Source organism: Oryctolagus cuniculus, chromosome 19, assembly GCF_051225735.1.
Source record: "Oryctolagus cuniculus isolate XC-2025 breed Fujian yellow rabbit chromosome 19, ASM5122573v1, whole genome shotgun sequence".
Taxonomy (NCBI): Eukaryota; Metazoa; Chordata; class Mammalia; order Lagomorpha; family Leporidae; genus Oryctolagus; species Oryctolagus cuniculus.
In genome coordinates this window covers 62,871,325-62,895,291 of record NC_142885.1, presented here as the reverse complement: position 1 = coordinate 62,895,291, position 23,967 = coordinate 62,871,325, and the positions used below count along the sequence as shown (strand labels likewise).

General features: G+C 55.4%; 1 protein-coding gene across 7 annotated transcripts in view; it reads left to right on the top strand.

Annotated features, from left to right (window-relative positions):
• Window positions 1–23,967, top strand: part of CLEC16A (C-type lectin domain containing 16A) — a 207,076-nt gene that overhangs the window by 150,482 nt on the left and 32,627 nt on the right. For 6 of the 7 annotated variants that reach the window (XM_051847431.3, XM_051847430.3, XM_070065000.2 and 3 more), the window contains 3 exons: window positions 182–333; window positions 5,489–5,693; window positions 7,731–7,898. In XM_051847431.3, the coding sequence (XP_051703391.1) occupies window positions 182–333; window positions 5,489–5,693; window positions 7,731–7,898 (525 nt within the window). Of the gene's footprint in view, window positions 1–181; window positions 334–5,488; window positions 5,694–7,730; window positions 7,899–9,998; window positions 10,104–23,967 lie in introns of those variants that run through there. The other variant, XM_089320723.1, reaches the window with a different exon arrangement.

Genomic DNA, 23,967 nt, shown 5'->3' with positions numbered 1-23,967 from the left:
AGGTAAAGAGACTCAGCCAATATAACTCAGAGGAAGGGCTCGAACCCTGGTCTGGGTGACACGAGACCTGACCCCTTAACACTGAGCTCTGCAGCGCAGGAGAACCAGAGGCAGCCTGGACATGTCCTTCAGTCCGGGCAGCTGGACCGAGCCTCATTCTGCCCTCCACTCTCTCTCCCAGACAACAGCGACTTGATCGCGTGCACAGTGGTCACCAAGGATGGCGGCATGGCCCAGCGCTTCCTGGCTGTTGACATTTACCAGATGAGTTTGGTGGAGCCGGATGTGTCCAGACTGGGCTGGGGAGTGGTCAAGTTCGCAGGTCTTCTGCAGGTAAGATGGCCGAGAGCTCCAGAATCTCTTCCCTCACACGCAAAACGCCATCATCTTGACAAACAGCTTACTTCAAAGGCAGAGTTACAGAGAGAAGAGAGAAACAGAGACAGAGAGAGGTCTTCATCTATTGGTTCACTCCCCAAATGGCAGCAACAGCGATGTCTGGGGCAGGCTGAAGCCCAGAATCCCATCCAGGCCTCCCACATGGGTGGCAGGGGCCTGAGGACTCAGGCCATCTTCCCCTGCTGTCCCCGATGCATTAGCAGGGAGCTGGATCAGAAGTGGAGCAGCGGGGTCTCGAGCTGGTGTGCATGTGGAATGCCAGGGTCACAGGCAGCATCCTAAGCCCCATCCCCATTTTACAACTAATTTTTTTTTTTTTTTGACAGGCAGAGTGGACAGTGAGAGAGACCAACAGAGAGAAAGGTCTTCCTTTGCCGTTGGTTCACCCTCCAATGGCCGCCGTGGCCAGTGCGCTGCGGCCGGCGCACCGTGCTGATCTGATGGCAGGAGCCAGGTACTTATCCTGGTCTCCCATGGGGTGCAGGGCCCAAGCACTTGGGCCATCCTCCACTGCACTCCCTGGCCACAGCAGAGAGCTGGCCTGGAAGAGGGGCAACCGGGCCAGAATCCGGCGCCCCGACCGGGACTAGAACCCGGTGTGCCGGCACCGCAAGGTGGAGGATTAGCCTAGTGAGCTGTGGCGCCGGCCACAACTAATTTTTAATGATCCAGAGAATATATATGGAACTTGTCCCTGAAAACACCAAAGCCTTGCACAGGTGCACAGATATGGGCCAAGGCACCCTGACCAAAACCTTCAGTCCTCTCCCCCCTGCAGGAGATAACCTGTGTTGTCAGTCTTGTCCTTCCACACCTGGCCGTCTGCCAAGTACATAGGTGAATGCGACGACATGGACTGTTTTTTAGAATTGTGTGCAGTCAGCCCTTTGTATCCACAGCTTCTGCATCTGCAGACTTACTGGGGGACAGTGGTGTGTGTGCTGAACATTTAAAGGCTTTTTTTCCTTCTCATGCTATTCCCTAAGCGATGCAGCGTAACCACTATTCACACAGTGTTTTCACTGTATTAGGTATTACAGATAATCTGGAGGTGGTCTAAAGGGTGCGGGAAAGTGTTGCATAGGCTATATGCAAATACTTTGCCATTTTACAGAGGGACCTAAGCACCTGTAGATTCTGGTAGCCAGGAGGGTTCCCAGCACCACGCCCCTGTGGATCCTGAGGGATTACCGAACCTATTACTTGAGAGTATGATTTATGGTGTCACATTGGCCATATTCTGAACTGTGCTTTTTTCACTCAGTTGCATAACTGTAGCAAGGCATGTGTAGGCTTTCCCAGCCACACTGCCATGACCAGGAGTGTTATTTCCTGGTGCACTTGAGCAAGACTTCCTTAGGCAGGTAACCAAGAAACTGGGGGCACCTGTCGCTAGAGACCGCCCCATTCCTCTCCACAGCGATGGTTGCCACCAGCAAGTCAGGAGAGTGCCCCTTGCCTCATCCCCCGTTCAGCAGAGCCAGGCTCTGAGTGCCAGGGACCGAGTTGGAGCTTGAGGTTTTGTCCTATTTGTCAGCGTGATGCGTGGCTGAGAACAGCGCGCCAGCTCTCCCCTTGCCACGCCCCTCCCCCCCACAAATCCCGGCAGTCTGTGTCTTTGCTCGACGGTCCTAATACCTTTCTGTTTTGTTAAGATTTATTTATTTATTTTTAAAGACCTAAAGAGAAAGACATTTTCCAGCCACTGGTTCACTCCCCAAGTGGCCGCAACAGCTAGGCCTGCGTGGGACCAAGCCAGGAGCCCTGAGCTCCATTCAGGTTACCTTCGGGAGTCCTTGGGCCGTCTCACACTGCCTTCCTGGGCACATTAGCTGGATTCGAAGCAGAGAAGCTGGGACTTGATCTGGCGCTGTGATAGGGGATACTGGCATTGCAGGCTCAGCTCCTGCACCACAGTGCTGGCCCCCAGTCCTGATTTCTTGTAAGGCCCTGCCCAGGCTGACTCACCTCTGCCTGGCCACAAGATGACCTGCTGGCTGTGGCTGGTTCTCCACAAGAACCGCCCATGTGTTTGAAGAAGCTCCTGCAGCCTCAGCCCCAATGTCCTCTTTCTCAAGGCCTTTCTATTTTTATACCGTCTTTTCCAGAGGATGATGTGAGAAACCACTACAGAAGAATCTCATTTTATTTATTTTTATTTTTCTTTTATTTGAAAGGTAAAGACAGGTAGACAGACAGAGGTCTTCCGTCTGCTGGTTCACCAATGCAAATGCCTGGGACAGCTGGAGCAGGGCCAGGCTGAAGCTAGGAGCTCAATCTGGGTCTGCCACGTGGGTGGCAGGAACCTGCTGCTTTCTGAGGTTAGACGTTAGCAGGATTGAAAGTGAAGCCAGGGGGCTGGTGCTGTGGTGTAGCAGGTGGGGCCGCCGCCTGCAGTGCCAGCATCCCATATGGGCGCCAGTTCCGGTCCTGGCTGCTCCACTTCCGACCTAGCTGTCTGCTATGGCCTGGAAATGCAGTAGAAGATGGCCCAAGTCCTTGGGCCCCTGCACCCTCATGGAAGACCCAGAAGAAGTTCCTGGCTCCTGGCTTCAGATTGGCACAGCTCTGGCCACTGTGGCCAATTGGGGAGTGAACCAGTGGATAGAAGACCTCTCTCTCTTCCTGCCTCTCCTTCTCTCTGTGTGTAGCTCTGATTTTCAAATAAATAAATAAATCTTAAAAAAAAAAAAAAAAAAAAAAAAAGGCAAAGCAAAGCCAGGACTCAAACTCAGGCACTCCAACATAGAAGGCAAGTGTCCCAGGTAACATCCAAACCACCATGCCAAACCTGCCCAGAGCTTCTCATTTTACTTTATTTTTTTTTAAAGATTTATTTTATTTATTTGAAAGACAAAGTTACAGAGAGAGGTGGAGACAGAGAGAGAGGTCTTCCATCCGCTGGTTCACTCCCCAGATGACCGCAACAGCTGTAGGGAGATGCGCTGATCTGAAGCCAGTGTCTCCCATGTGGGTGCAGGGGCCCAAGCACTCGAGCCATCTTCTACTGCTTTCCCAGGCCACAGCAGAGAACTGGATCGGAAGAGAAGCAGCCGGGACTAGAACCAGCGCCCATATGGGATGCCAGCACTGTAGGCCAGGGCTTCAACCCACTGCGCCACAGCGCTAGCCAGAACTTCTCATTTTAAAAAAGACTTCCAGCTGGCACCACGACTCACTAGGCTAATCCTGCACCTGCGGTGCCGGCACCCCGGGTTCTAGTCCTGGTCGGGGCACTGGATTCTGTCGCGGTTGCTCCTCTTCCAGTCCAGCTCTCTTCTGTGGCCCGGGAGTGCAGTGGAGGATGGGGGGCCAGGAGGAGGCACCTGGCTCCCGGCTTCGGATCTGCGCAGCGCACCGGCCATAGCGGCCATTTGGGGGGTGAACCAATGGAAGGAAGACCTTTCTCTCTGTCTCTCTCTTTCACTGTCTAACTTTGCCTGTCAAAAAAAAAAAAAAGACTTCCATGTAAGATATTTGTGTGTTAGGTGACTTATGTGTATTTATCAAAGCTTATGATCAGTTTCCTTTAGAATTTGGTGTCAGGAAAGTGTTTTCCTGTCCCTGAAAGACTAATCCATTTCCTTGTTTTTGAGGGAGTTGTGTTTTTCTTTGTTTTCTTCAAGATTTATTTATTTGAAAGGCAGAGTTGTCGGGGGTGGGGAGAGACAGGGAGAAAGAGAGGTCTTCCATTTCCTGGTTCAGTCCCCAAACGGCTGCAGCTGCCAGGATGGGGTCAGGCCAAAGCCAGGAGCCAGGAGCTTCATCCGGGCCTCCCATGTGGGTGGTAGGGACCCAAGCACTTGGGCCATCCTCCACTGCTTTCCCAGGAAGTTAGCAGGAAGCCACTGGGACTTCAACCAGCGCTTTTGGTCATCTTCCAGTAGCCACTGTGTGTCAGGTCAGGCTACGTGCCTCGCTCCCTGCTTCCAGTGTGTAAAATGTCTCATCCAACGTCGGCCTCTCCAGCGCATTATTTCCAAGGGGCCCGTGCCATAGGAGATGGCTGGGAACCATCCCCAGCGTGCGTCTGGTGTACGGCTTCTTCAGCATTTCCCCACTTCCTCCAGCCGCTCGGACTCTGTGTCTGCCTCCTGTCTGTGCTGCTATCTCAGTCACCTCAAAGCTTTGTGGGGAGCAGGTGCTCTGGTAGAGTCTGTTCTGAGGTTTCGGACTGGACTTTTCCCCAGGACACGTGTGACACCGGTTTCTATTGCACCTTTCACACAGAGCGCTCTTCAGATCACTGCTAAGTTTAGCCCTCCCTGGCCCTTCCTTTAGAGACCAGAAGTCCCCTAAAGGCGCACAGATGGATCCCAGTGATCCCTTTCTAAGAGAAAGCAGGAGGAAACTGATTAGGAAATGAGAGATTATCTGAGATCATGCCGGATGGTGACAGGGATCTTGGCTTGTTACCTCTGGTTTCTCAGAACTGTTAGTTTGCCTGCTAAGTTGCCAGTGGCCCCTTAAAGAGGCTGCTGTCCCCTTTTGGTCAGCATCTGACTCGAGTTCCCAAGAAGGAGGGTTTGGCTGCTACTTGAAATACCTACAGTCCATAGCAGAGTGCTGGTTCCAGTCCCCGTTTTTCCACTTTTGGTCCAGCTTCCTGCCGGTGCATCTTGGAAGGCAGCAGATGATGGCTCAAGGGCTTGGGTTCCTGCACCCGTGTGGGAGACCCAGAGGGAGCTCCTCACTCCTGCCTTCATTCTGGCCCCACCCTACCTGTTGTAGGCATTTTGGAAGGAAACCATTTGATAGAAGACTGTGTGTGTGTGTGTGTGTGTGTGTGTGTGAGTGACTCTGCTCTTCAAGTAAATGAGATTTATTTATTTTAAATAAATTTTAAAATAAATATTAAAAAATAAAATTCCTCCTAGAAACAGGTCCTAGCCACCACAGGCAGCGTTGGCTCCTTTGGAGCGCTTGGGCTTCTGGCCTGTCTTCTACTGGACCTGGTCTGGTTTGTGCCCCTCTTTGTCTCTGGAGGTCCCCTACAGAGCGGGGTTGACCAGGGCCCCTCTGTGGCTGAGACTCAGATCCACGGCCGCTGAGCAGGACATGCACGCTGTGCCTTGGTTCCTCCCCGCAGGACATGCAGGTGACGGGTGTGGAGGATGACAGCCGCGCCCTCAACATCACCGTGCACAAGCCCGCGTCCAGCCCGCACTCCAGGCCCTTCCCCATCCTGCAGGCCACCTTCGTCTTCTCGGACCACATCCGCTGCATCATCGCCAAGCAGCGTCTGGCCAAGGGCCGCATCCAGGCACGGCGCATGAAGATGCAGAGGATCGCTGGTGAGTGGCTGGCCCACAGCTGTCCTCTGGGCCTGGGGGCAAGAGCAGCCCCAGCGCGGACTTCCAGAACCCCCTCGCTCCTCTAGAAGCGGACACAAATAGTTCAGGGAAGCTGCTCCTCATGTCATACTTGTTCGGTGTCTGGTTTCCAGAAGAGTTTGGTTTGTAGGTCTGAGAGCCAGCCCTCCCCGGCAGGCAGGAGCCCTCCGTGAGGGACCGTGTGTCGCTCCTCCACACTGCTATTCCCAAGGCTGTGGCCGCAAAGTGCTTAGACTCTCCTGTCCCACCTGGGGTCCTCTTCAGTAGGGTCTGTTCCACCCATTTTACAAAGGAGCAAACTGAGGGTCAGATTGAGGCTTGCTGCCCCAAAGTCCCGCGGGCAGCAAGGTGGCTATGCAAGCTCATTCCTTCCTGGCTCTCTTGAGGGGCAGCCCTGCTTGCCGAGGATGGGGGTTCTCAGCGAGGCCCTGAACTGAAGGTGTTGCGTTCGCTGAGGCGCATGGTGTTCTCTTCAATGGGGAGGCCTCCTGCGAACCCCCACACGACAAGCAGCTTTGCTCCGGGCCGCCGGGTCCAGGCACCAGCAACCATTCCCGTGAGGTCGCTGTGGAGGCAGGGGGAATTTCTGAAGAAATAACCTAAAAATAAACACTCCATCGGCTGGGTTATTTCCAGCTGCAGGCCTTCCTTGTCGAGGCACAGGGCCTGCCTCCCGCGTGGTCCTCCCTACCTTACTCTCATTTGGCTGAAACTTGGCCTCCAAAATCATTGCAGAAGCATTTTGTAATGTGCAGAGTGACTTAAATCATTCAGTCCCTTTCTTTCAAGATTTATTTTCAGAGGGATTTTTTTTTAATGCAAAGCAATTTCTCATGGCCGACATGAAGGCCAGATATTTCATTTGAAAATTGAGAATTATGCTGCAAAGTGGCTGTTGGAACTAACGCCTTGGGTATTTCTTAAATTGATTTTTAAAAGCCCCTCCAAATTGACATGAGACTTGTTTATGGAAGGGAGAACAGCAGCTGAGACAGAGAAACATGCCCCATAAATACACCTGTCCACGCACAGATGTACTCTCTCACATGCACGCGCTCGTGCGCAGGTACCATATTCGCAATGACAAGTGCGCTGAGCGCATAGAGACCTTCTCATCATTGTTCTAACATTGTTTAACGACTGTGCATGTGGCAGTTACGTTGTGTCTGGTGATTTAACACCTTTGGGAAGATGTACATAAGTTACATGCCAGTCCCGTTTTACATAAGGAACTTGAACATCCTCGGATTTTGGTTTGGGTAGAGGATCCTGAACCCCACAGGTACTGAGGGATGGCTGTGTGTGTGTGTGTGTGTGTGTGTGTGTGTGAGAGAGAGAGAGAGAGAGAGAATTTTCAAGGCAGACTTGGTCCCACATGCATTAGGGTCTGAGATGGAACCAGCAGGCAAGCCTTGCTTGATAAGAGTCCTTTATACACCAAAGCCGTGAATGCAGTGTGGAGACTGGCCCGGGACCCCTTTTTTCTTAGTCCCATTCTTGGCCTGAACCCCTTGTCAAACACACAGTTGTTTTTTTGAGCCTTAGTAGATTTTTATTATTATTTTTACTATTATTCATTGATTTTATTTATTTGAAAGGCAGAGGAAGACAGAGATCTTCCGTGTACTGGTTCATTCCACAAATGAGCCAGCCTAACATGACATCAGGAACCAGAAACTCCATCCCAGTGTCCCACGTGTATGGCAGTGCCCCTACTATTAGTTAGCACCTGCTGCTTCCCAGGGCGCACATTAGCAGGAAGCCAGAATCAGAACCAGAACTGGGCCTCGAACCCAGGCACTCCAGGACGGGGTTCTGGGGCTCATGTGGCAGCTTGATCACTGTGCCAAATGCCCTCCCCACCTCAGTGGGTCTTTGACATCCTGTTGACCTCCCAGCTCCGGGCTGCCTGCTTCCCGGCAGGGCACAGCCCCTGGAAACTCTCCCCACCTCCCGTCCTGCATGCTGAGAGTGGACTGTGGTGTTGTTTGCCCGCAGCCCTCCTGGACCTCCCGATCCAGCCAACAACCGAAGTCCTGGGCTTTGGACTCGGCTCCTCCAGCTCCACCCAACACCTGCCTTTCCGCTTCTATGACCAGGGCCGCCGGGGCAGCAGCGACCCCACGGTTCAGCGCTCAGTGTTCGCGTCCGTGGACAAGGTGCCAGGTAAGCCAGTCCCGGAGCCTGCGCCGTGGCTCGTGCCCTTCTGGGTAGGGCTGGGGAGTGTCTCCTCGCCTGCGCCTCCGCGAGCTGCCCTTCCTCGCTCAGAACCCAGGCCACCATGAAGCACCAGCCGCTCAGAACTGACCAGAGGGCCAGGTTACACGCAAGCCACACAAGTCAGTCCTGCCTTTCCCTGTGGGGTTGGCTTTGGTGGGTGTGTGGAAGAACTTCTCAGAATTCAGACGCAGGAGTTTCTCTGAAAGTTCTTGGACACACTGAAATCAGTAGTAGTGAGGTCGTGGGAGAACAGCTTCCTTCTCCACGTAGGATGACTCGCAGGAGAGAGCGCCCGTGGTTCCTGTTCGGGGCCTGAGAGGATGGCCCCGGGCAGCGTCCGTTTCTCCGACCCTGGAACATGTCTCCCCACTCTGACCAGCACTCCTCTCGCCCTGCCCCTGCCCTCCCCAAAGACGCACTTGAGGGAAAGCTCAAGGTGGAGTTGGCAGACAGGAAGAACGTCTCCTGAAGACCGACTCTCTTCCGATCTGACACGTCTGCTTCAGTAGTCCGTGTGCACCCTGGTCCCTCGGAAGAGAGCCTTCCCCTGGGAATCTGGCCACACTCCCCACCCCCACAGCGCTGTCCCTCCACACGGAGGGCTGCGGCTTGCACTGCTGCAACATGTTTTCCAAAGCAGTTATAGGGTGGCCGTCAGAACCTGCCCCAGATCAGCCCCCAAACCTCCTCCACTGCCCACCAACACCGCGTATGGTTTATTCTTTATTGTTTCATTTGATTCATCCACTTTAAAATGTATATGCTGTGGACATGTGATTTTTAAGGATCCAAAACATAGGTCTTCTTTGCTCTGCAAGTAACCACAGTGAACAGTTTCTTGCATATCCTGTGGGAACGTGTATTTGTATGTCATATGGGAAGGCAGGGGGTATGTGGTTCTGCACCCGCTTCACTGACCGATGGACCGGCCTTGCACAGTCGCCCAGATGAGTTGGTGGCATCCTCATTGCGTGGCATTTTGACATGCAGATGAGCCAAAAACTTTCCTAACCCTTTCGTATTCATCAGAGATCTCTGTGCCATTTCCAGTGTTTTGCTTTTACGGTGTCACAGTGAACACCCTTGGAGTGTCTTTGTGTAGTTGTAGAAATTTCTCGTGTCTGGGGGGTAAATTCCCAACAGGGCGTCTGCTGAGTCCCAGGGAAGGGCTTTGACCATGTCACTCGCTCTCCGTCCCAATGTGAACGTTCGAGAAAAGGGCCACAGTTCACTTGCCTTGCGAATTGTTTGCATTCTCAAAACCAACCCTAGGCTGCGAGACTGATTGTGGCACCACCTCTGTTCTCAGCTAGGAAATGCGAGATGATTCTGCCTGGGCCTGGGCCTGGGCCAGGAGGATTTTTTGTTAAAAAGTTCTCCAGGTTGCTTCTCATTCTACAGCAACGGTCACTGAGTATACCTAATTGAGGGCCGAGAGCCCAGGCTAACTGAAGGCAGAGTGGCCTTAGAAGAAGTTCTTTCCCTTAGGTCATGGGGCCTCTTTGAGTTTGGAGACTTCCTGGTTAAGGAGAAAAGCACCAGGATTATCCCCACCCAGTCCTCCCTGGAACAAGCAGCTGAGCCAAATGTGGCCTCCTTTGGGACTTGTGTTGCCGTCTCTCTGTGTGCCGCTCTGTATGCTGACTTCTCACCTCACCCGCCCTGCCGGGGCTCCCAGGGGAGCTGGGAGATCATCGGGGCTACACTGGTCCAGGCGGCAGTGCCGAGTGGGACTACAGCAAGTCACAGGTAGCCAGCCTCTGCAGGTGGCCATCCAACCCTTGGCTGGGTCTCTCCCCTGACTGCCCATGGAGGTGCCACTCACGTCCCCTGCAGGGAGAGAGGCCTCGCTGCCACTCCGCCATGGCGTGGCGTGAACAGGAGTGACTTCAGCTCCCTGCCCCTCCCTGCCTGCCTTCTCAGTAGGCAGGGCTGCCACAGCGACACTCAGCCTCCGGGAAACAACCCTAATCCTTCTCTTCCCCCTCCACACATCCAGCACGTCCTCGACCCCCAGAAGGTCCTTCCCCCTTTCTCCTCCCACAGGGCTTCCGGAATCGCAGCAGCAGCGTCCTCCGTGTCCCCTCCCCTCCATGCAGCCAGCAGGATCTTTCTAGAACATACATCAGATCATGCCAGGACCCTGCTGCCAGCCTTCCAGTAGCTTCCCCTTGCACGTAGAGTAAACCCCACGTCTGTCCCTCTGGTCTGTGTGAGGACCAGGAGGGCTGGCCCCTGCCACGCTGCTCGCTCCATCTGTGCCCTGGCCTGCTGACGCTGGAGGTCCACCCGCCTCAGAGCTGTCCTGAGAAACCCAGAGGACTTTAGTCAATGTGACTTGTACCGATATTTGTGGCCGTGCTTGTAAGATGTACGCATTTAGTAAAGCCATTGCCTGTGAACTTATGTGAACAATAACTGTTTTCCAAAACAAACAAAAATTGTTTTATAATTTTTCAAGTCTCCTTAGTGTCTGGCTTAATAGAAGACAGCTGGATTCCCCTCTCTGCTTCTGCTTTGGCTCCGTTGTGACAGCATACGTTGCGTGGCCTCTGGAGAACTTTCCCGTATGCCCCTGGGAAAATGAGTTTAAAAGGAAAGTGATGTCTTGTTCTTGTGGAAGCACCAATCCCCACAGCAAGCTTTGAGTGACTGCTGTGAGGCAGTCCCTGAGCCCCTGCCTGCCTCAGGGCCTTTGCATCAGTTGTTCTCTAGGTCTCTCACAGAGGTCGTCTCTCTTGCTTGTTTATTTTATTTTGTTGGAAATTTTGGCTGTGTATCTGTACATGGTTTTTGAATCTTTATGTTCATTCTATTTGGAAGGCGGAGAGAGACAGAGAGATCTTCGACCCGCTGGTTTACTCCCCAAATGCCTACAATAGCCAAGGCAGAGCCAGGCAAAGCCAAGAGTTGGAAACTCCATCCAGGTCTCCCGTGCAGGTGGCCAGGACTCAAGTACTTGAGCGATCATCTGCTGTCTCCTAGGGTGCACCTCAGCAGGAAGCTGGATCAAAGCAGAGGAGCTGGGGCTTGAAACGAGCGCTCTGATGTGTGATGCCAGTGTTGAGGCAGTAACTTCAGCTGCTGCACCAAGTGGCTGCCACCACAGAGGCCTTTTCTGCTTAGTCCCCGGCTTGGGTTACCCCACCCCCCGCGCCATCCCATTAGCCTGGCAGCCGTTCCTTACTTGGCCCAGGCATTAGTGTACCTGGTCACAGTCTCTTTCCTGGGTAGATCGTCACCTGCCTGGGTGGCCCTGGTCTGTCCCGTGCACTGCTGTATCTCAGCACCTAGTACCGTGCCTTCGATTCAGTGTTGGTCAATGAAGACCGAACCCCGGGGGCGATCCCATCTGCTTCTCCCAGAAAGACAAGGAGATGCCTTCTGGGGCCCTAGACCTCTGGTGGTTTCATCTGGGACCCTTGAACAAGGAGACTGAGACGCACCCCGCCCCACCTGGGGCAGCGGGGGAGGGTCTTGACTAGCATTGCTGTGCTTCCTGTCTGTCGCCACAGTGAGCCAGATGGGCGGCCGGGCAGGTGTCCCCAGGTAGGAGGTCGGGGTGGTCGCACACTGACTGAATGTCGTGCCCTCTCCTTCCTCACAAGTGCAGTGCAGAAGGCAAAGCGCAGGCTGGGCGAGCAGGCTGTGGGGGCGCTGATCATCAGAGAAGGCCCAGGAGGCCTCCTGTGTGTGACCCCTCGCACCTCCACAGTGGTGGTGTCCCCATCCCATGCCTGGGGGAGGATTTGCGAGGAAGGAACCAGTGCCGGCCGCAAGCCTCGGAGTGACTGCTGGAGCGGTCTGCTTTCTGGGGCCCCATCTTCTCGCATCTGCGAGTCCGGGTGGTGGTCAGAGAGCAGTTGGTCTTCCGGGAGAGGCTGTCAATGACTGTGTTTGATGAAAATACACCTTTCACCTCCTGGGAGGAGCTACTGCAGGAGCACGTTAATCGGGGCTAATAGGTGACTAGCACTTGGGTATGTTTTCCTTTTTCCATTTGGCTTAGAAAGAAATCACAAATTCCACTGGCCACTTTTATGTTGATGGTCCTCGGCCATGGCATTTCTGCTGTGCGTGCCCCTGGCCAGGGAGGGAGGGGCCCATGGTGGCCGGCATGTGGGAGTGAGCAGGCTCAACCAGGTCTAGACTGGAGCCTTCGGTGGCTATGAGGTGCCACAGCCCTATGGTCAGGGCTCTCCTGGACCTGTCCCAGTGACTCAGCAATGGCTACTGTCCTGGGGCTGCCAAGGCAGGCAGTGTCCAAAACTAGCCCACGAGGAAGCCTCTCCCCAGAGCAGAAGCTGTTCCCTGGAGTGACCCTGGGGTCCCACGGGCCAGCGCCTTCATTCCAAGGGCAGGCTTTGACCTCCAAGAGCAGCGCATTACTCCTTGCTGGGCGCCTTCTGCCCTGGAGGCCTCGATAGGAGGCCGCTGGGGAGTGGCGGCTGCTCCCAGGTGTTCACTGGCCGGGTGTCGGGGGAGGCCCTGAGAGAGCAGCCAGGCAGGTTGACAGGCAGTGGTCCTGACCGAGCAGGGCCTAGTGACCCATCTCCCCATGTTGTTTATCACCAGCCTTGTAACTCGGGACAGGGACTGGGCCTGCCTCTGTCACTGCTGTCTCCTCTGTGTCAAAGCCTCCACTTCCCCCGTCCCCGTGACCCACAGCCCTCGTCCTGGTGTTGGCTGCTCACTCCTCTCTCCCCTCTCCCCTCCTCTTTGTGGACACATAACACAGCTCAGTGTTAACAGCCACACAAGCTTTCTGGCCAGGCCTTACCAGGACCAAACATTGCATTTCAGGGCTTCCATCTTTGTGCCTCCCCGTGCCTAGAACCCTTTGCCTGGCTGGGATTGGCTTAGCGTCCAGGGCTTTGCTCAGGTACCTCTGCAGGGCCCTTGCCCGAATGCACGGCCACCGCACGCCGTCTGCACAGCAGCTGGTTTCCATTGGTTAGCTTGAGGTGACGTTCACATAACACAGAACTAACTAACAATTGAAGGGGAACCACTCAGGGCAGTGAGTACACACACAGTTCTAATAGTGAGTTCTCATTAGTACTCTGCTCATTCCAAAACATTTTCATCCCCTCAAAATGGAAGCCCGCAGCCATTGAGCAGCCCCTGCCTGTTCCCTCCTCTTCCTGTTCCCCCTCTGTCTTCAGAGTTCCCTGCCCTGGGCCTGTCCTGTCAGTCGCCCAGCACGTAGCCCTTGGTGCCTGGCTGCTTTCGCTTCCCATAGTGGCCTCAGCATCCACGCACAGGTTAGCGTGTCACAACTTCGTTTCTCTCAGTGGCGAATAACGCGCACGGTATGGCCGGCCCGCGCCCTGCTTCTCTGCTCCTCCCCGATGGACACTTTGGTTCTTTCCACCTTCTGGCCGCCGTGCACAGTGCTGCTGGGAACATTTGTGTACAGGGCTTTGTTTGAACATCTGTTTTCGTTTCTTCGGGGATGTATATCTAGGAGTGGAAGCGAGGTCAGACGATCACTTAACTTTCTGAAGAGTTGCCAGACTTTTCCCACGGCCTTCGTAGCCCTTATCTGCAACTCCAGTTGCCATGTTTGTTTTCTTGCTTGCTGCCACGGTCCTGCAGAAAGGAAAAGGCACTTGTGGGGAGAGTCCCTGTTTCCTCTCCTTGACAGCGCTGGCGTTAGTGCACAGAAGCTCAACAAGAAGCAGTGACTGTGTGGTGGGTGCACTGCGACGGGGGAGGCAGGGGCTGGGGCCGGGTGGGTTCTCCAGTCTTGTTTTCCCAGCAGGCCGTAAGCTCCTGTGGCCCAGGCATCTCTGACTCCACTCTGGTGCCTGTCACCAGTTGGCAATGGATTGGGGGGCCAGCTAGAAAATGGGACTTAATCTGGCCGGCGCCGCGGCTCACTAGGCTAATCCTCCACCTGCGGTGCTGGCACCCCAGTTTCTAGTCCCGGTTGGGGCGCCGGGTCTGTCCTGGTTGCTCCTTTTCCAGTCCAGCTCTCTGCTGTGGCCCGGGAGTGCAGTAGAGGATGGCCCAAGTCCTTGGGCCCTGCACCCACATGGGAGACCAGGAGAAGCACCTGGCTCCTGGCTTCAGATTGGCACAGCGCGCCGGCTGTAGCAGCCATTTGGGGGGTGAGCCAATGGAAGGAAGACCTTTCTCTGTGTCTCTCTCTGTCTCACCGTCTAGCTCTGCCTGTCAAAAAAAAAAAAGGGGGGGATTAAGTTCCCTAAGGGCCATGCTCTATCTACCTCGCTCCTCGCCCCAGCCTCCTTTTGGGCTGGGGGAGCCGTGTCTGTCCTGGAGCAACTGGGAGCACTGTGCTTGTCACAGGTGTTATCTTTATCAAAGGCAAACAGACCGACTGTGTCAGCCTGACACGGAACACCTCAGGGTTCTGTCGAGAAGCCTGGCCGTGCCAGGGCCAGCCTCTGGCAGCTGAGTAACTGACGAAGAACGCGAAGACTACAGCGCTCGGAGCCAGCGGAGCTAACCGCGAAGCCACCGACTGACAGCCAAAAAAGAAAAAAAATCAATGTTTAACTCACAGATGTCGCTTCTGTCTTCCCTCTCCTGGGGATGTGCACTAGGTGCCAATGCCATCCCGTGGTGATGTTTCCCAGAAACTAAGTTTCTAGCTCTGTTATTTTTCTTGTTTCCGATTATAAAACTGGAGCCAATTTTCTCTTTCCAGCTCCTCAAGGCAAAAAATACCCTTTGTGGGGTCACACAGGAAGGAGAGCCTGCCCCGTCCTGCAGTGTCTGCAGCCAGAGCATGGGCCTATGGGCTAGTGAGGTGGGAAATTCGATTGCCACCCAGAATGGAGGGCCCCGCCATTTGTTTTCTGGTTGTTTTTTTTTTTTTTTTTTTAAAGATTTGTTTATTTATTTGAAATGCAGAGTTACAGAGAGAGGGGGGAAGACACAGAGAGATTTTTCTGGCATCAGCCAGAGCTGGGCCAGATCAAAGCCAGGAGCCAGGTACTTTATCCAGGTCTCCCACATGGGTAGCAGGGGCCCAGGTACTTGGGCTGTTTTTTTAAAGATTTACTTATTTATTTGACAGGCAGAGTTACACAGAGAGGCAGAGGCAGAGAGAGAGAGTCTTCTATCTGCTGGTTAACTCCCCAAATGGTCTCAATAGCCAGAGCTGCACCGATCCGAAGCCAGGAGTCAGGAATTTCTTCTGGGTCTCCCACGTGGGTGCAGGGGCCCAAGGACTTGAACCATCTTCTACTGCATTTCCAGGCCATAGCAGAGAGCTGGATCGGAAGTGCAGCACCTGGGCCTGGAACCGGTGCCCATATGGGATGCCAGCACTGTAGGCAGCGGCTTTATCCATAGCACCGGCCCCACTTGGGCCATCTTCCACTGACGTCTCATGCACATTAGCAGGGAGCTGGGTGAGAAGTGGAGCAGCTGGGACACAAACCAGTACTGAAACAGATGCTAGTGTCAGGCGATGGCTTAACCCATTGCGCCACAATGCCAGCCCCAACCCCTCCATTTGTAAGCAAAATATATTGAGCTGCTAAGCACCTTATCTATTTTTTTTATCACTTCCCAACAACCCTGGGAAGAAGATTTTACCATTTTTCCCTTTGTGCCTGGAGGGACTGTCCTCCCTAAAGTCACACAATATCCACCACCCCACCCCACCCCCCAGCAATCCCTTGACCCCAAGTCACCCCGCTCAGACCCGGAGCCCCAGCACCCCGCTGAACCCGATGCCTCTTAGTTTCTGCTTTCACACATCTGCAGTGCGTTCCCCAGCTCTGGTTTCAGAAATCGACTTAATCACGGGCACCTTAGCATTCACAGCGGGGGCCGGGGCGGGAGGTGGGGGGGCCACAGCCACATTGCCAGCTCCAGCTCTTAAGCACGTTGGGGCAGAAGTCATCCCTGTGTGTGAAAGTGCGTCTGTAGTTGGAAGAATCAGCTTTGACAGGCGCTGATTGCTCCTCCTGGCCTCTCTGGAAGCTGATCCCACTTGCCCTGTTCTGTACAAAGGACTGTGAGGCCCAGGCCAAGACCTTGGAGCTCTGGGAGGCAGGCTGAGGTCACAGAGGTCAAGGGCAGACCTGCAAAATGCTGTCTCCCGAGACCAGCACTTCCGAACCAGGGCAGCAGTGCAGGGTCACAGCAAACAACGCTTCTTGCACAAGTTCGCCCCTGGCCCGTCGTGAACAGAAAGTAGAAATGAGAGTCCACGCTCCTGCCTCAGCAAGAGGAGCCAAGTTTCCTGGCACAAGCCTGCAAGTGGCGGGGTGGGGGCGCACCGAGCCCGCTCAGAAATCAGGCCTGAGCCGAGTCCAAGGGTCCCCTGTGTGCTAGGCCTCTTTTCAGGGCCACTGGGACGGCCAGGAAGAAAAAGCTCTTCAGGTGCCCTGGAGCTGGGGGCACCCAGCTTGGAAGGGAACCAGGTTCTCAAGCCAGGGCCTGCAGGATTCCCCTCTTAGAACAGGTCCCCCGGGGTGGGTGTTTGGCTTGGAGGTGAAGATGCCTGCACCCAGCACCAAGTGCCTGGGTTCTGTTCCTGCCGGTGCAGACCCTGGGAGGCAGCAGGTGGTGGCTGCAGTTTCTGGGTCCCTGCCACCCATGTGGGAGACCTGGATGGAGCTCCTGGCTCCTGGCCTTGGGTCCAGGCTAACCCCCGTCATCGCGAGCGTTTGAGGAGTGAACTGCAGAGAGGAGCGCTCTCAGTGCCTCTCAGCTAGTTTAATAAACATGCTCCCAAAGACCCCCGCCCAGTGGACACAGTGGCAGCCCCCTCCCTTGAGAACTGTGGTCACACAGCGAGCAGCACAGCCATCGTGCCCCAGACGCCTTTCCTAGGAGGCAGAGGCTGAGAAGAGAGTTCCTGAGAAGTGAATGTTGGGTCACTTCTGAGGCCACCACCTGCCTCGACTGCGCACGTGCCCGTGCCGGGAGCCTGCTGCGTGTGATGGCGTGTCAGACGGCGGGGACACTCCCTGCCTGCTTACGGGGAGGGGTGGGAGACCAGACCCCGTCTTCAGCCCCCATGTGAGTGTGGCTGTGCCTCAGCGAGCGCCTGGAGTGAGAGGCCCAGCCCCACGCCCGTCTGCGCTCACCAGCATGGGCCTGTCCCTGCTCATGGGACGAGCTCCCACCCATTGCTGTCTCCCAGCACAGTTATTTCAGAACAGTTGGAAAAGATGGAACGAGGCCCAGAAGAGAGAACATTCACAAATCTGGCCGCTCTGAGGTCACCACAAAGTCAGTTCTAGCGTCCGCCTTTCCCTCGTTCTTGCTGTCCGTCGCCGTGGGGCTTCTTTTCCCAGCAGTAGAGCGTTATGGAAGCGCAGAGCCTGGAACTAGACAGCCTGGGTTCAAGCCCCAGCTTCCTACCTGCACCCTGTCCTTCGTGCGTGATCTTGAGCCAACTGATTCACCTCACTGGGCCTCGGTCTTTCCATAGAAAAAATGGGAACGGGCGTGTCCTCATACTACCGAAGTGTACGTTTGGAAATGCCTGAGCTGGGGAACTGTGTGTTACGTGTACTTCATCACAACTGGAAAAGCAAGAAACAGCCATGAGAACGTCACTCGCTTCGTCACACACAGAAAATGAGTTTATTCGCCTGCATGCCCAGAGCAGTGCTTAATCCTCAAACAGAAGGCAGCAAAGGGCCTCTGCACTCAGTAATTTCTGTCAGGACCCTAGATTGTAGGTTCCCACTCTACACGTTCAAAGAGTTTGCACACGCAACATTGGTGATCCGAGTGTCACAGGCACCAGCACAGACTGGTTCTTTTCCGAAAGCCCTCGTTAGGCACTGTGAGACACTGCTGACATGGAGCAGGCAGGACGTTCCTTCTCGCACAGCAGAGGGCCTGAGCACTCCGGGCAGGGCATCTGTCCTGTGGTCTGCAGCTCGCGGACGCAGGGCCAGGGCCAGAGAGCACGGACTCCTGCCTGAGGCCAGCAGCCCAGCACACATCCTGTCCTCGCGCCCAGTATAGACTGCCATCCTGTCTGCAGTGCCAGCCTGCACGGGGCAGGCCCCTTGACCTAACTACGGCTTTGGGAGGCTGGTGTCATTTCCCACTGTATGGGTGGGGAGCCTGAACCCAGAGAAGCTGAGCACTTTGACCCAATGGCACCCAGTTCACAGGTGGCCAGCCTGGGATTCAGACCAGAGCTGCCCGCTCCCACTGTGTGAACTGCCCTGTCTTCCGTTCTAAGGATTATTGGGCAGCAGGATGCCCGGGGGCAGGTGCACGTCGGGAAGCCCGTGACCCGTGCTGTGGCATCCATTCCCCTCCAAGTGTGAAGCCCTGATCTGGTCCCTGGGCTGAAGGGAAAGTTCAGTTATTTGGAGAACTTGCCAAAGCCATTTTCTGCTGATGTTTATTTTTTGCTTCCAAGTCACTTGTTTCACCACCTGCCAGTCCTCATTAGCAGACAAATGGTAACAGATGCCCAAGATTAAGCTCATTTATGGCTGAAAACTCCGAAACTGTGAACGGTCTTGAAAGCCACCCTGACTGGATTGGTGACTACCTCTAGGAACCCCAGCGTGCTCCACGGAACAGGGATTGAGAACAACGTTGCCTCTTTCCCGAGAACGACTCATAGTGCTCGTGCCTCGAATCGGAGAAAATGAGAAGCCGCATGAGTAGTACAGCTGAGTATGAGTGGGCCAGAGGGAAAGTGAGTTCATTCGTGCGGACCCGCCAAGAATGAGAGCCAAAGCGCAGGCGGAGATGCTGGTGTGGGGAGAGGCGGGAGTCACTGTGCTCTGTACGCCCTGGACGGCCACTCTGGGGAACCAGGGCGGGGGACCACGTGGTGGAGAAGGACCAGGGGAGGGGCAGGGCTGGCGTCTTCTAAAAAGAGCTGTTGCAGTTCCGAGGAGTTCGTGAGCGATACTTCGATTGCGCTCAGGCAGAGCGGGAGTTGAGCAGGAGTTTCGGAGGCTTTTTTGTGAATCAGATAAATACTGTGCTGGGCATACGGAGACAGCCGGACGGCTACAACAGACTTAACCAGCTCACACAGAGAGGGAGGTGGCCATGGCTGCTTGCATCTAGGGGAGTGGCGTGTGCCAAGGCATGGCCACGGGGCAGTGGAGTGAAAGCTAGGCAGGGTCATACTATTGTCCTGGAAGCAGCAGAAGCCTTGGCGTGTTCCCAGGTAGGCGAGGATGAGGGGCAGGAGCAGCAATGGACTTGGCTCTTGACCGGCTGCGGGCAGCAGTGGGCTTGGGTTTTGACTGGCTGAAGTTGGGAAGGGCGGGGGGGGGGGGCTGGAAAGAGACACAGGTGATGAATCCCTTCACCTATCGCTCACCACCTTGCAGGAGGTGGCGCTCTGCCCACCTTACAGATGAGGTAGCAGGCCACCTTCCCCGGGCTGCTGTGTGGCCTCCCATGACTTTGCCTGGGCATTTACACGTGTCCTGACTCACTTCTTAGGGTCATACCAGTTGTTAACCCTAACTAACTGCTGCTTTCACTCAGCCGTGTACACGGGAGACTTCTCACGTCCGTTCCTAAGAGCACCCTCATTCGTGCTCGGCTGCTGCAGTCCCTCATCTGAGCAGCCCGTTGTGTGTTTAACCAGTCCCTAATTGGTGGATGTTTAGGTTGTGGCCAGTTTTGTGTCCCTCAACAAATCCTAGGCGCCACTGAAGGTCTTGCGCAAGGGTTTCCCTAGGGTACGGAACCACGAACAGATCCAGAAATAGCTGGGCTGCGGAACTAACAGGATTTGGTGACCAGTGAAGCATGTGGGTGGGGGTAGTGGGAAGCCACAGGGCTAGTTCAAGGCAGAATACAAAGAGCATCAGTCTCTGAATGTCCTCTGGGCGTTTAGCTAGGCAGGGCATTCTGATAATCCAAACCTTTGAGCCAACCATCCTGCTTGCTCGGGGCTATCGTTCTGTGCAGGAGGCTTCAGGGACTGACAGGAGTCTCCAGAGCCCCCCACCCCATCCCCATGGCTTGGAGTTGTCCCCAAGAAAGCCACCGAGACTGGCATGCTGGAGCCACCAGCAGGTCCTGCTCCTGCACCTCTGCTGAGGTTTCTCTCTGTAGCCAGCATCCCCGGACTCAAATACAGCATCCTTTATTCGCGGCTGTCCAGCCACGGCATTTTATAGAAATGTGCTTTTCTTCCAGAATACACACAGTGTTATTTTTTCTAACATCTCAAATTCCCGAAGGGCTGAGAGTCAGCGTTCTCCCCGATGATGGGAATGGCCACCGTGAGGCACCTTTCACACTCTTGCAGCCTGGCTCCTGAAGCCTCGGCCTCCTCGCCGAAGCCTGTTCCAAGGCCGGGCCTGACCAACTGTTTGGACTGCCTCTGTGGCTCCTTGCTGTGAGCTCAGTCCTCCGGAGCCGCCGCCTCGGTCTCCACGTGGAGTGTGAGAATTCACACCGTGGTCTGGGTGTGAGACGCTTGACTGTGAACACTAACTTTGGACTGATTTGCCATGGCTCGTCCCAAGCCATTTGCTCGTCGGTCAGAGTTCAGGTGCACGCGTACCTGGTATACTTCCAGCCACGCGGGACAGAAGTGCCGTTCGTTGCATGCCAACTCTGTGCGAGGCACCAGGCTAGCTGGTCTTCATCAGATGACAAGGTCAGTGTGTGACAGCGGCCGTGGCACTAATCCCACTGTGACCGCTGGGGCAAGCGGGTCCCTCGGCCGAGTCTCAGAGCTTGCTGCGTTCTAGCGCTTCCTCTGGCCTCCTGAGGGAACAGTTAGCTCCCCTTCCGGGTTCTCTCTTTCCTGCAGAGCATCTGAGGCACAGCCCCCTTCTGTTGAGGCTTTCTGACCTCACAGGCGACAGTTGTGCGACCGCTGGGTTCCATGCTTCAGCCCCTTGGATTGCTGGTGGCCTCCTTAAACATCCAGGTGGCAGGAAGAGTAGGTGTTGAAGGAATGAGCCTCCCCCGGAGACCCCCCTCCCACCCTCAGGAACCTGGAAAATGTTCTGAAATAGCTGACATTTACAGAATCCTGGGCGTTTTGGAAAAATGTGCTTTTCTTGGCCAGATTTGGCAGCCTGAAGCCCCAGGGAGCACCCAGCAGCTCAGAGCCGTGTTCTCGCGTCCTGGAGTAGCACCCGGCCGCTGGAGAGAATGGTCTGTCCCTTGTCCCTCTCTCTGCCTGCCACATTCCACCACCAGCAAAGGGCAAATGCAGAATCCGCTGTGTCCCCTGTCTCCACCATGGCCAGCAGAGGGGCCCTGGGTGCTGGCCCAGCCTGAAGACCCATCAGAAACAGCTTCATAGGCACCATTGCTCAGGCTAGGCACTGCTGTGTGCCAGAGTGTGTCAGTGTGTCACAGTGTTGAAACCATGCCACATCTGTGCCAAGGGAGCCCCTGCTGTGGGGAGGTTAGGGCACCCGTCCTGGAGTCAGACCCACCCAGGAACGACAGTGTGATGTCAGGGAGTTGTGCCACGCCCTGCACCTGATGGCCTCTAGTGTACAGTGGGACTGATGATGGGCGCTGCCTCGCACGGGCAGGAACTCAGCAGGGCGAGCACTGCGTACCCGCTATGCCAGCGTGGAGTCACCAGTCACCGGAATAGGGAGGCAGGAGCTGGGCACACTGTGGCGTCGTGTCTGTGCGAGGTTGTGAGCTCAGGGTGGCAGGCCAGCAGGACAGCTTGCCCAGCTCCTTCAGGCCCCTGCACAGGGAACTCGGACTCTGTCAGCCATAGAGAGGGCACCGGGCCAGCAGACCTCCGTGCACCCGCCGTCTCAGGCGATCCGTTCTCCCAGCAAGTGTGCACTGACCACCTCCAGCAGCCTGTCCTGGGCCTCCTGCAGGTGACAGCCCAGGGGAGGGAGGCAGACATGGACATGAAGACTTATACCAGGGATACCGGGTGAGGGGGGAGTCCCCCAGAGGACCTGTGCCGCTGGGGGAGCGGAGCAGGGCCCCTGGTGATGTGGATTTCATCTTGGCTGTCCTGGACTCGGGGCCCTCTGGACCTGGATGTGCTCGCTCAGCTCTTGCACAGGAAGGGTGGGCAGTGAATGGGGGATAGCAGTGTGGGAGCAGCTGGGTGGGGGGGTGCCCTCAGCCGGCACAGGCAGCAGGGGGTTTGGGCACCCACCTGGTTGTGACGACCCAGCTCCCAGGGCTGATGCTGTCCCACACACTGTGTGGCACCTCAGGGAGACAGGGCATTTCCTCTCCAGGAGCGCGGTAACCGTGGTGGGAGGTGACCAACAAGGTCACACTGCCAGGAAGGGGCCCTGCTTTACTCTGTCCCTGAACCGTCCCAGTGGTGTGGGCATCACTCAGCAGAGCACTTGGCGAGGGGCCCTGTGCTGCTGGCATTAGGCTGTCCCCGTAATCCAGGCTCACGTGACCAGCAAGGGGTCTGAGGCCCAAAGAGAAGGGACTCACCTAAGGCCACACGTGGTAGATGGTGTTGCTGAAACAGTCCTAGGTCATCTGAGCCCGGTGTCCAGGGACACTGCTTGAGGCCTAGGGAACTGAAGAAATTCGCAGCCTTGCCCTGAAGGAGCCTGGGGCACTGTGGGTCTCACCCGCAGCCCCTCACGTGAGCCTCCTGAGTTCACCTGCTAATTAGTCGAGTCTTGACTGCCAGTGTCTGGCCAGCAGTCCTCAGGGCTGTCCAGGCTCCTGTGCCCGCTGACACCTGCCCTGTAGGTGTGAGAGTCAGCAGCTGCATCTCTACTGTCAGCCAGGGTGCTGCTTAAAAGAACAATAATCAGGCTCCGGCCTACACTGGCAAATGTCGGTGCCCCAGCCAAACACAGGGGCTTGAGCAGTGGAGGCGCACGCAGTGGCAAATTTGGAAGCTTTCTGGAAAGTTCTGGGACTGACCCAGAGTGTTGTTAAGCCTTTTGGTTATGTGCATTTGGGAGTTTGTTGAGCTCAGTAGAGTTTGTGTTTTCACTCCTTCTTTTACTCAGCAGGTGTTTCTTGAGCACCTACTGTGTGCCCAGCACTGTGTGTGAGTTGTTGACCCCACCACATATGATTGCAGCACTAACTGCCTAGCTTGTATCAGGGAACCTAGCCTCCCCTCATGGCAATGGGAGGCCGCTTCCCTGCCAAGTGAGTGGGCAGCTTGTGGAAGGAGTCGCTGGAGTAGCACGGAGGCAGACCCTGCACCAGGGAGGCCCAGGGAGGCCCAGGGAGGCCCGGGGGACAGTGCTGTGTTAGTTGGCTTTTCCTTACTATAACAAAATCCCTGAGGCAGGCTGCTTAGGAAGGAAGGAGGTTTCTTTTGGCTGTTTTGGAGCCGTTGGTTCAGCGTCCTTGCTGGCAGGGCCCCTAAGCAGTGCAGAGCTCACATGGCAAGGGGGAGCGTGCGTCTGTCTATGCTCCTCCTTATAGAGCCACCATGATCACGGATCTCCACCCTGATACCTTAATCCAATCTAATCACTCCCCAGAGGCCCCACCTCGGAACATCACACCTGATTGAGTCTACCCTCTCGGAACCATTGACAAGCCTTTAACACGCAAGCCTGTGGGGCCACCAGACTAACCAGGCTGGAGCCAGCACGGGCAGGGCCCTGCTGCAGGAAGCCCCTGGGGCAGGAGCGAGGGCGGCGCAGGCACAGCTGGCTCCCGGGGTGGCCCCTGCTTTGCTTCAAGCTCTGAACCCAGCACGTTCCGTGCATCGGTGGTCTCATCTTCAGGACCTCCCTGGGGGGAGGCAGCCATCCAAGGGGACTTCAAAGAGTTCACGGAGAAGTGGTGCTAAAAAAGAAGTTCATTTGAATGCAAAAAATTGGAAATCCATGCAGAGTTGTTTTTGTAAGATGCATTTCCATGATTTTTTTTAAAGATTGGTTTTATTTTATTATTTTAAAGGCAGTTACAGAGAGAGAGCTTGTATCCACTGATTCACTCCCCAGAAGGCCGTGAAAGCTGGGACTGGGAAAAGCTAGGAGCCGGGAACTCCATCCAGGTCTGCCCTGTGGGTGGCAGAGCCCAAGTGCTCGGGCCGTCACCTGCTGCTCTCTCAGGTGCATTACTGGGAATCTGGATGAGAACAGAGCAGCCAGGA